The sequence below is a fragment of the Marmota marmota genome, unplaced genomic scaffold (assembly GCF_001458135.2).
Source record: "Marmota marmota marmota unplaced genomic scaffold, marMar, whole genome shotgun sequence".
NCBI lineage: Eukaryota > Metazoa > Chordata > Mammalia > Rodentia > Sciuridae > Marmota > Marmota marmota.
The window spans coordinates 10846483-10858582 of NW_026000222.1; the positions used below are offsets into that span (position 1 = coordinate 10846483).

The following is a 12100-nucleotide window of genomic DNA, read 5'->3' on the forward strand; positions in this document are numbered from 1 at the left end:
GAGTCTGGGGATGTGGCTTAGTAGTTAAGCACCCCTGGGTTCAATCCCCAGTACCCAAAACAAAGAAACATGGCAGGCAGAATCAGAGGAGGCTCTGTGGCCAGCTCAGTAAAGCTTCTAGGTGTGTGCATTTGATGGAATGTTGTTGACAGTTTGGCTTTCCCAGAACTGTGCAATCAGCTGCAGCTGAAGTGAGAGCCCCAACTGTCTGCTACAGAAGGATCAGTCCTACCAGATGAAGAGAACCAGGGAGTGAGGGAAACACCACTGGCATCTGACCCAGAGATCAGAGAAGACTCTGGGAAGGCTTCCAGGAAGAATTGGCTTCTAAGAGGAGGTAGAACTAGGTGGATGAAAGAAAGCAGGTCGAGATGAACTGCAAGTTTTGCAGTTCAGGACTGTAAAGCATAAGTAACAAGGGCAGATATGACCAGAGAAGGTCGAGATGGACTTCACAAGTTTAGACTTTATTGTAAGAGCAGTGACGGGGTCAGGGAAGAGATATAAGCAGAAAGACAGGATAAGTTTGGGGTTTTAGAAAATTTGTCCTAAAAACAGCATATCAGTAGATGCCAGGTTAGGGCCATTGAATAAGGGGTGGGACAAAACAAAACCAGGAAGACTAGTGAAGAGTCCAAATTATCCAGGTGAAAGAGAGTCAGAACAGTAGCAGGGGAAGGGGAAAGTGAAAGATTTGAAACATTAAATTTCCATATCCCAGGGATGCTGCTCGGTGGTAGAACACTCACCTAGCATGGGTGAGGCCCCAGGTTTAATCCTAGCACCGGAAAGAAGGGAGGGAAGGAGGGAGGAATTTCTATATCCCCATTCTGCTGTGCTTGTGATAAAATTGTGTGTATGTGTAGGTTGTCATAAGGAATAAGTTATCTGGGAAATAAAAGTTTTAGAAATGCATTGAAAGCTCATAAAGAGCAATTTGGAGTTATCTGAAGCAAAGTAAAATGACTGTCAAAAATCTCTCCAGCAACTTTTTATCTTAGAGGCAAGACAGGGCAGTAAACTACACTGAGTCCAGGAAACCTCACTTCTCCTGGGTCCACATTTTCTATTGATTTGACCTTCGTTGTATCATTTAACCCCTCTGAACTTTGTTTATTTGTCCAGGTTCATTAACACAAGGGTGATGGTGCGGGCCTGTTCTGAGTTGAGCTTAAGCTCAGCGTTAGTGGGGCATGACCACGAGGGAAGCTGACATCCTCTGGACCAAGGTTAATAGAATGAGAACGTTTAGGGCAGTTGTTTGGCCTCAGAAGTCTTGTGTTTAGTCTGTAACTGTCCTGTTGGCTCTCGCCAGGGTACACGTGGGGTTTCATAATGGGTTGGAGGGGATACTAGGTCATACTAGGTCTAACTCAGGGCTCATTTTATTTATTTATTTATTTATTTTTGTGGTGCGGGGGATTGAACCCAGGTCCTTATGCATGCAAGGCAAGCACTCTACCAACTGAGCCATATCCCCAGCCCAGCTCATAGTTTTTAAATGTTTTAACTCTTGCATATCTCCATGAGGCAGAAAATAATTTCCAGTTTTCTACCTGCTGGTAGATAACTTGTTTTAGTTTCATAAAAAGACCAAAAGCTATGTTTCTTCCATAGTTCCTTCCCCACCCCACCCCCGAACCATCTTCTTACAAAGTAGCTGCCCCTCTGTTTTTCTTATTTTATCTAATACATGTAACATTGACTAGAAACATTTGACCTGCCAAGGCTTGAATTGGGCATGTGGGGTTTCTCCCTCAGCCCTTGATAGCATCACCAGCAACCACAGCACAGGATGTACGTTCCCTGCTTTCAGGGTGAGATGTTCTCCACACTCCTGGGAAAAACCAGGCCCGACTCATAGGGTTGAAAGGCAACTGACTTTAGATCCCTTTTATGGTACTGTGACTTCTTGCTCATCAGTGCTGGGAACTGGTTCTTACTCTTGAAAGAGCCCCCTGGGGCTTTAGAGCACAATAATGACAGTGACTCAGTAGCCAACATTCGTGGTACCTTGACCCTGTGCTGGGTGCTATTTTAGCCCTTTGCTTAGAAGATGCCACAGCCCGTGAGTAAGCATTCACTTTGTCCCTTAGGAAACCAAGGTACATACACTTAATAACCAGCCTCTAGTCATTCAAGCAGAGCTGGAATTTGGACCTGAGCATGTGACTCCAAGGCCTTGCCTGAGTCCCACCACTCTCCTCCCTCTTTGCAAGCAGAGACCTGCCACACCAAGTACACAGAGGTCTGAAGAGGTTAGGGTTTCCTGTCTTCAGTGCCTCAGAGCAGTCAGAGATGTTAGGCAGGAAAAGCACATTAGAATTCTGCTCCACTTACACTGTTCTTCACACCAGGAAGGAAATACCCTAGTGTGAACATGGATTCCAGTAAGATAAATGCCTCCAATCCAGGGAGCCCTGTGCTCAACAGAAAATCTTAATCAAATGAACAGAGTTTTTAGCTAGGCACAGCAGCAACTGCCTGGGCAACTTAGTGAGACCCTGTCTCAAAATAACAGTAAAAAGACTGGGGTAGAGCACCCCTGAGTTCAACCCCAGTACTGTTAAAATAAATTTTTAAAGAGAGAGAGAGGCATCAGAGCTTTTACATGTTTCATGTTTTCTCTTTCCTTAGGTTAAAAAGATCAAGTGGCATGAGCAGCCTTTTGGGGAAAATTGGATCCAAGAAGCAGAAAATGAGCACCCTTGAGAAGTCCAAATTGGACTGGGAGAACTTCAAGGAGGAGGAAGGGATAGGAGAAGAACTTGCCATTCATAATCGAGGGAAAGAGGGGTAAGAAGGAGTGGATTGGATTCCTTTGACCTCCACAGACTCTGGATGAGTTATTACAGACACTCTGCCCAGCCTCAGCAAGCAGGAACTTTTCATGGTGAAGCGAAAAATATGCTTTGATTTGTCAAGTGGCGCTCTGTGCTAACGTGGGGCAGGTCTCGTCAGTGAGGAAGCCACCAGGGTGAAGGGAAGGAGGGAGGGTATGCTGGCAGCACTGCTCTGGGCCAGTCACATCTGCCAAGCTGAATTTGCTAAATCATAGCTCCAGTGAACTCCAAGTCACATGGTTTATTCACATGGTCAGATCTGGCTCATGGCTGCAATATTGGCCTAGTCTGGACCATTGAGCCTTCTGGGAAAATAGTCATTCAAAAGCAGAGCCAACAGAGAGTACTTAGGTGTTGTCACATTATTTTGAGGTTTTTTGTTCAGTTTGGTTTTGGTTTGGTTCTTGTCATTGTGGCCCTAGATGGGGCTTCACCCTCACCTGTATGAGGCACAGACTCTCAGACAGCATTCCAGGCCTCCGCTTGAACCCCTCTCTCTTTACTTTGGAATACTGAGAGGGTGTCTGTGAACTCTTTGTTCAGTTGTAAAAGGGTCTCTTCCTTGTCACATTACTTTTCCTGATAATTGGATTTTAAAATGAGAAAGAAATGGGGTTCCACAAGGAACAGAGTTACAGTAGAAGCGTGTCTGTAGCCCCAGGTCAACATTCCCCACCCCTAACAGTGAAAGTGTTGATTGGCCTCTCCTACAGCTGAGGGTGTTCATCAGCCCCACCCTCACAGTAGGATCACTGTCAGCACAGGAGGTAAGATGGAAGCTCATCTCCTTCACTGATAAAATTGGGATAATGATACCACTCCACCATGTGGTTGTGAGGATCTCATGAAATAACACATGTAAATACCTGCATTGCAAGTACAAATTATTCAGGCTATTAATAACCTAAATTATAATTAAGATGTGGGGGGGGGGGTGGAGCCATATTTCTAAAATAGTCCTCAACATTTTTTGAATGAGTCTGAAAGCCAACCATTATGTTTTAAAATAAAAAAGTGTAAATGATTTTGTAAGCTTGTCCAGGGATCAGATCCAGGTCAGTGTGTTTAAGTGGAAAGCCTTAGTACAGAAGCAGGGGCACCAGCACTCCCCGGGGAAGGCCTGGGTGGAGTGAAGACAGAAATTGGTGTGGCTCTGACATCCGCCCAAACCTTTTCTCTCTGGTTCAGCTCTAATGACTCAGCTCCCTGCTATTCACTTTTTTTTTCCCCTCTTGTTCACGTTTGCACAAGGATCTTAAGCTATACTTCCATGCTTCTCTTGAGTATTGATTATATGGGTTGGACATTGTTCACTCTGCTCAAGCCAACAGAGGTCTTATAAAAGTAAGGAATGGCACTATTGAAAATAAGGGAAAGTTAATAAAAGAAGAGAAAACAGGATTAAAAAGGACATCTTCCCAATAAGGACTTTTTCAGGTAGTGGAAAAAATGAATTAGGGAACAATTAATAGCATGCCACTGTTTTTAATTATATTTTTTTATATATGTATGTATGTATGTATATGGTGCTGAGGATTGAACCCAGTACCTCACACATGCTAGGCACATGCTATACCTCTGAGCCATGACCCTAGCCCCTAGCATGCCACTTTTGTGTTCTGCTTTTCCCTCCTATGTCTGAGGCTCTTCTCCCCCCAACTACCACAACTAGATGATTCCAGAGGTCTGATTGTATTTTTCCAGTGCAGATCTGGTGACTTCTGTGCTCTGCCTTGGCTCTTCATGCCTGCCTTCTTCAGTGCACAGCTAACACCTCCGCTTACTAACCTTTCTCAACTCCTGCAGGCAGATTATTGAGGCCTGACTCCTACTCCAGGGAAGGGATTACAGCTCTGAGGCTCACCTTAGCTAAGCCTGAGAATGCCTTAGAACATTCCCCAAAGTTCAGGCAATAAAGCCACCCTGGATAGAACTGCTTTTGAATTGAGTCTAGAATAGGCAGATCAGAAATACCTATATCTTTCAATCACTCCTCAAGGGATTCTAATGCACAGCTGGGGTTCACAATCACTAGACCACAGAATCAAAATATTAGAGCCGAGAGCCAGACAACCAGTTGCTGGCCAAGCTTTCCCAGCACACACACAGCTAGAGAGCCAGCTTCAAAGTAGGTAATGTTGAGATGTGTGAACAGTACCAGCACTGAAAAGAGGGAAAGATGTTGACAAAATGAGCATACTGAGCCAGGTACAACGGCCTATGCCTATAATACTAACTGCTTAGGAAGTTGAGGCAGGAAGATGCAAGTTTGAAGACAGCCTGGGCAACTTAGCAAGATCTTGTCTCAATATAAAAAATAAAAAGATCTAGGCATGTAGCTCAGTGGTAGAGCACCCCAGGTTCAATCTCTAGTTCTGGGGGGAAAAAAATGTATATACTGAAATTTCTAGAATAAGAACAGTATATATAATTTCTGAGTAAGGGATGGAGAAAAGATGGAATGTTGTATTTTTTTTTTTAAGTAATCAAAGAAGATAGATTTAAAAAAAAAGAGTTACAGAACCAGGCCAGGCACAGTAGTGCATGTCTGTAATCCCAGCTACTTGAGAGACTGATACTGGAAGATTACAAGTTCAAGCCTGGGCAACCCTGTCTCAAAATAAAAAGGGCTGGGATATAACACAGTGGTGGACCATTTGCATAGCATATGGGAGGTCCTGGGTTCACTAGTACTGGAGAAAGAAAGCTGAACACAGTGGTGCATGCCTATAACCCCAGCAGTTCAGGAGTCCAAGGTAGAAGAATTACAAGTTCAAAGCCAGCCTCAGCAACTTAGGCCCTAAGCAATTTAGTGAGACCCTGTCTCAAAATAAAAATGGCTAGGGCCAGGCGTGGTGGTGCACACCTGTAATCCCAGTGGCTGAAAGGCTGAGACAGGAGAATTGCGAGTTCAAAGCCAGCCTCAGCAAAAGCAAGGCATTAAGCAACTTAGTGAGACCCTGTCTTTCAGTAAAATACAAAATAGGCCTGGGAATGTCACTCAGTGATTGAGTGCCCCTGAATTCAATCCCCAATACCAAAAAGAGGAAGGAAATAAGGAGGGAAAGGAAAAGAAAAGGCAGGACAAAGAGGGAAGCACACAAGAGATTAACAAATTAAATTTTAAAAACCAGGCTGGGGATATAGCTCAGTTTAGAAGGCTTGCCTTGCATGCACAAGGCCCTGGTTCATTCCTCAGCACCACAAAATAAATAAATAAACAGATAGATAAATTTTAAAAACCCAGCAAACTGTTTGGTGTTTTAAAGACATTTGCCCCAAATATAGTATGTAGGACTATTGAAAATTTAAAAATGGAGAAAATAAATCATGCAAATATTAATCATGAGAAAGCTGGTGTAGCCATAGTAATATTAGACAAAATAGATTTTAGGTAAAAACATTACCAGAAATAAAGGAGTCTCTTTGTGATAAAAACATCCACTTCATCTGGGAAATATAACAGTTTAAATTGGAGTGTGCCATTTGGCATTACCTCCTGAAGCTCCACATAGTCATTTCCCTGTAATTCTGCAGTTCTATTCCTAACTTATTCCCAACAGAAAATCAGTTATATATTCTCTAAAAGACACACGTGACTATGCAAGTAAAATGTGATCTCTTCACTCTATGGGATGCTATTCAGCAATGGAAATGAACATGGATAAATTACAATAACAAAAGCAAAAAGAGCTTTATGATTCCATTTGGGCGATGGTCAAAAACAGGCAAAAGCTATATGTTCATTAGGTCAGTGGGTGAAAGAAGCAAGTCACAAAAGAATACACCCAATGCAATTCTGTTTACATCAGATTCGGAAGCAGGCACAACTAAGCTTTAATCTTGAAGAAACAAAAAACTTGAAAGCAAGAAAATGAGGTCCCAAGTCCTGCACAAGCTTATCACACCTGGTTAGTTTGGAGGTGTAGGGTAGGAATTGTGCAGGGGCCTCAAGGCAAGCAGCCTTTTACCCCTTGACTCAGTCAGCACTTGTTTTATAATGATTCATTTGCCTTGCTCTGTGGGGCAGCGGGGTGGGGTGCTGGAGACTGAACTTAGGGTCATGGACATGGTAGGCAAGAGCTCTACCACTGTGCTATATCCTGGGCCCCTTTTATTTTATTTGGTTATCTCAACCTCCTGAGTAGCTGGGATTACAGGCAAGCACCACCACACCCAGCTGCCTCGCCCATTTCATGAACTCTTCTATTCATGGGTTATATTTACAATAAATAGATTTCAAATCTTGGCCCTGCCACCCACCTGCCATGGGTACTAGCCCCAGTTTATTCATCAAAAAAGTGGAAATTCTTTAATATAACTCTCAGGATCCTTGTGGGAATTAAGTAAGTTGGGAAAATGCCTGGCACGTTTATAAACAGGAGCTCCCTCTCTTTCTCTGGCCCCTAGTCCTCTGCTCAAATTTCTTTTCCCACCTGCCATTACTGACCACACCAAGACTCGGGCCTTCCTGGAAAGCTAGATGCTTCATCCATTTAATTCTGTGCCAACTCTTCAGGAATTTTTTCCACATCAGTAAGAAGTAGAGCTTTGAGACATCTTCTTTTACTCTCCCTGACTGGCTTTTCTCTCTTTGCTGAGCTTTTCAACTTGGGGATCTGGGCCCTGAGCAGCCATTTCTTCTCCCCAGGGAAGCTCACTTTCAAGTTTCAAGACTTGGCTACCTTTTTCTGCTGATGGATTAAAAAGCACACTATCGCCTCCCTTGACTGGTATCCCCTCCCCTGACTGCTCCACTGAGCTCCAGACTGAGGTGGCATCTCCATATGATGTCCAACGCACATATCAATGTCCAGAACCAAATACTTGGTCTCTCTCTATAAATGAACTCCCTCCCTCAGACTTTTCAGAAAAATCCCACCATCACTGTCCAGCTACTGTTAGAAGAAAACTGGGTCATCGTCCCCGATTTCTTATTTTCACCACACCCAGCAAGTCTAGTTGGTGCTTCTGTCCCATCATAGTATTTCAGCCCATCCTTCTTTGTGTGATTCCCCCCAACCCAGTGTCAGCTAAAGATCCCTGATCTGCCCCCCCGCCTCTTCCTCGACCTTTTCATCCCTTCTCCCCCTGCCGCTGAAATGATTGTTTATTTGAGACCATTTTCATCTCCCTGCAGAAAGCCCTGCAGTAGCACTTCCAACAGGGTTTGTCTCCTTGGCCAGACCCTCCCTGAGCCTTTCCCTGCCCACTTCTGCCTCTTCTCCCCTGCTTGCTGGAACTTGGCCTTACTGCTCTCCTGTAGCACTCCTCCCCGAGAAGGCTTTGGTTTGCCATCCAAGACTTGACTGGGACACCACTCTCTAGAATAGCCCCGTGCCCCCTCAATCACATCACCCTCTTTAATTTTTCCCATTGCATTTATTGGCTAATTCATGTTGTTTTTTGATTCATTTTTAGTAACCCTCCAGAGCAGGATCTTGTTCCCAACTCTGCACCAGCACCCAGAACAGCCCCCATCCCAGAGCAGGTGCTGCACCATTGTGGTATCTAAATGCCTGTTTCGCTAGCTAGTAAATAGCCGTGACTTTGTTTGGCGGCCTAATAGGATTAGCACTAGCCACCCAGAAAAGATGGGCATAATGCATCAGAATGATGTCTCCACCCAGGCACCTTTTTCAGTCAGCAATTTGGTTGAAATGCTTATGCCAGAGCCAGTTGTCTGCCCAGCAAGGAATTTCTGCTTTTTCTCTGAGCCTCAGCCTCTAGGCCCATGCAGCACTCCAGACGTGTCAGCAGACCCCCCTGGGTGTTGAGTGTGGTTTCCTCTAGGCCGCACACGAGTTTCCTGGTGGTGTTCAGCAGCAGCAGTTCAGTATCTGCCAATGCCAAGGCAGAGGCCAGCAGGCTTAGGGGAGGGGACCGATGAATGCACAGAAAGAAGAAAAACACAGCTTGGTCATTACTGCTGCTATCCGTCCAATCAATTTGAAGGTCAAGGAGCTTGTGATTGGAAGCCAGGTGTCTGTGATTCAGAGAGGCCTGAAAAAGAAGGCACCAGTGAAAATAATATTCGAAAGAATCTATCTCCATGACCTCCAGGAGTCCTCTTCTAGAGCCATCACAGCCGTGAGGTGGTACAGGAAGAAAGCAGTGGAGAAGAAACTGAATTAAAACCATCGCCCTTTGAGTCTGGCCCTCAGAATGTTTGCGAGTTAGGTCCTGGGTCAGTATGGGCATGCCTGTGCCATGTTGGGCAGTTTGCTTCTTTCAGTTGCATTTCTCAGGGCAGAAAATTCTCAGTACATCAATCCCAGAGCTTTATTCTAGGAACTGAAGTTTACCCCCTTTCATCCCATGTTTGTGCTGCCCCCCGAATGCTTACTTGGGGAACTGAATGCTGGCTCTGCTTGGACAGCCTAATATTGATGCAGCCCTGCCAGGTAGCGTACACCTATAATCCCAGCCACTCAGGAGGCTGAGGCAGGAGGATCACAAGCCAGCCTGAGTAACTTAGCAAGACCCTGTCTCAAAATAAAAAAGAAAAAGGGATGGAGGTGTAGTTCAGTGGTAAAGCACTTGCCTAGCATTCATGAGGTTCTGGGTTCAATCCCTAGTACCACAAAACAATAATGATGATGATGATAATAATAACACAATTGCCCTGTGAGTTACCTGTGCATGCTTCAGGTTGCCCTGCCCTCCCCATGCTCCTCCTCCTGACCAGTGTGCAGTAATAAGATGACCATATGACAGAGATTTCAGAGATCATCTTGCCATTGCCCCCAGCTCTGCCCACCCTTAAAGCTCACTGATCCCTAGAAGGGTGGGTTCCCAGACAGGAGATATCAACATCTTCCCTGGTAGCATGCCTTCTCTCTTATTCACATTCCCATGTTTCTCTCCCTCCCCGTTGTCCTGGATTTCAGGGAAATTGTGGCAGAAAAGTAATTTGGGTTAGAAGATTCAAAAGATGTCAGAGCCTGTTGAGTCTAACCTGGTTTTAAAAGGAAAAACTAGAAACCCCTTAGGTTCTTGATACTATTAACATATTTTGTTAATGAAAATAAAGAGCTGTCACTTCTTAAATGGGCCACAAAGACAAAAACAGCAGGAAAGAATGATGCACCCCTAACCTAGGCTTCCCTATGGACTGGGCTTAATCAGGCTGACCCCCAGGAGGACTGGGCACAGGCCAGAAAAACACCAAGACAGAAAATGTGCAGAAGCCAGGATTCCCATTGCATCGTCAGACGGCAGGTCTGTTCTGGGACTGTGACCCACTTAAAATGCCTGAAAACTCTTGAGGCCTAGGTGAAGTGAAATAGGTGAACACAGGTGGCTTCCCAAGAGCCTTTGCCCTTTCTGGAGCATTCACTGTCTGAGTTCTGTGCCGGCTGCCCAGGTTCTGAGGCCATTTACAGGGCAGTCAAGTCAGAAACGGGAAGCAAGAATCCTGGAATCCAGATCAACTAGCGTAGCTATTTTTTCATTTTATTGTTTACAAAGCACGATTCACAGTTTCATTGTTTTGTCAAAGACATATTGTCATTTTTACTCCTGTTTCTCCAAGAAGAAAAAATAAGGCACAGAAAATTAAGTATCTTGCCCAAAAGTACAGAGTCAGCCATGGAAGCACCTTTCCTGTCTCTTGGCCATGGGGGAGTTGTGTCTGATAGAAGTTTTCTTCATGGTCAGCTTTTGGCAGTAAACCAAGGCTGTCACAGATCCTGTTAGCAGCTGCTGATAGCTGTGAACAGGGGAATCAAGTCGCCCGCCTTGATGGCCTTTGTCTGGCTCGCCCTTGAGAATTCAGCTGCATCCTGCACATGTGCCCCTCACTGCTGTCTGAGGCCTTCCCTAAGCCTCAATTCTGCCTGTACCTGCCTGTTTCATGCCCATCCTGGGCTTTTCACTCAATGGTCTCAAGGCGGCTGGACCCAGCACAGCTTCCAGGAACCCTCAGTGGGGGTATCACTTCCTCTTTAAAGGAAAGTCAGGGAGAAGACCACAAATGCTCAAAGCCTCATACTTCCTCCTCCTTCCCCTTCCTGATCTCTCAGCCAGATAGCCCTGGGAGTTCTCTTGAAACCCTCCCTCTGTTCCCCTTGCTCCCGCAGACGTTGGCAGCACAGCAGTCTCTTGCTGAGGATCATCCCTCTGCACATGGATGGCTCTTCTGCCAGGGCAGTTAAAACACTTTATCCTCAAGACCCTGATTCCCATGTAGCCAGCTTCCCCCAGGCCCATGGTGCAGGCATGATTGGTTGCATCAGGAGGAAGGCCTTGGTCTGTTTTTGTTAGCAGCCACCTCTTGTAAACCTTGGTCTTTTAGCGATAGATAGAAGTGAGTTATTTAGTTGTGTGACTACTCTTCACCACTTCAGGCTCTCTACTTTCTCTTGATTAGAAGTCCACAGTATCTGCAGCTTTCCTCCCTACAAGGTATCTAAAATTTAAATTTAACTGGGCAACTTGTATTTTCAGTTGCTAAATCTGACAGCGTTGAGCCTGGGGCTTATGTCAAGTTTAACAGTGGCCCTGCCCTAGTGTTTCCAGCCGTTACATCCTTGTTGACAGTTTTAACACAGCACCTCAGTTCCTGATCCAGCCAGGTGGTGGCTACTAGTTGCTGATAGCACACATCCCAACTTGGGCCATCTGTTGTCCTCTAGGACCCTGATGGAAGCTGGCTTCTTAAAATGATGGTGGCAGCACTAGCTACTATTTTATTGAGTGCCTGCTCTGTGCCAAGCATTGGGTGTAGACTTTTTCTTGAGTCCTCTCTGCAGCCCTTCAGAGTAGAGAGGATTTGTCTGTCTTATGTGTCTTGCCCAGAGTCACACAGCTAATGAGTGACAAGACTCACAGTCAGCTTCTTTTTTTTTTTTTTTTTTTTTAATATTTATTTTTTAATTTTCGGCAGACACAACTCTTTATTTGTATGTGGTGCTGAGGATCGAACCCAGGCCGCACGCATGGCAGGCGAGCGCGCTACTGCTTGAGCCACATCCCCAGCCCCACAGTCAGCTTCTTCTGGCCTCAGAGCCTGCAGTTTCTGGCCAGCATTTGGTACTAGATGTAGAGTTAATGGCCACAGATGTGACTGGTTAGCAGGTAGGATGGACCTCACTTCACAGGATGCTGTGGGGAGGGAAAGCAAAGCCTGAACTCAGCAAAGGAGCACAGGTTCCTGAACCTGGTAACATTCTCACATAAATGTAACAACCTTGTAGCCACAGATGCACATTTTCTTTTTTTTTTTTTTTTTTTTTTTTTTTTTTTTTTTTTTTTTT

At 45.1% G+C, this 12100-nt stretch overlaps 1 protein-coding gene across 2 annotated transcripts in view; it reads left to right on the forward strand.

The window, feature by feature from the left end:
- Window positions 1-12100, forward strand: part of Cfdp1 (craniofacial development protein 1) — a 110441-nt gene that overhangs the window by 96426 nt on the left and 1915 nt on the right. For both annotated transcript variants that reach the window (XM_015496055.2, XM_015496056.2), the window contains exon 6: window positions 2638-2796. In XM_015496055.2, the coding sequence (XP_015351541.1) occupies window positions 2638-2796 (159 nt within the window). The remainder of the gene's footprint in view (window positions 1-2637; window positions 2797-12100) is intronic.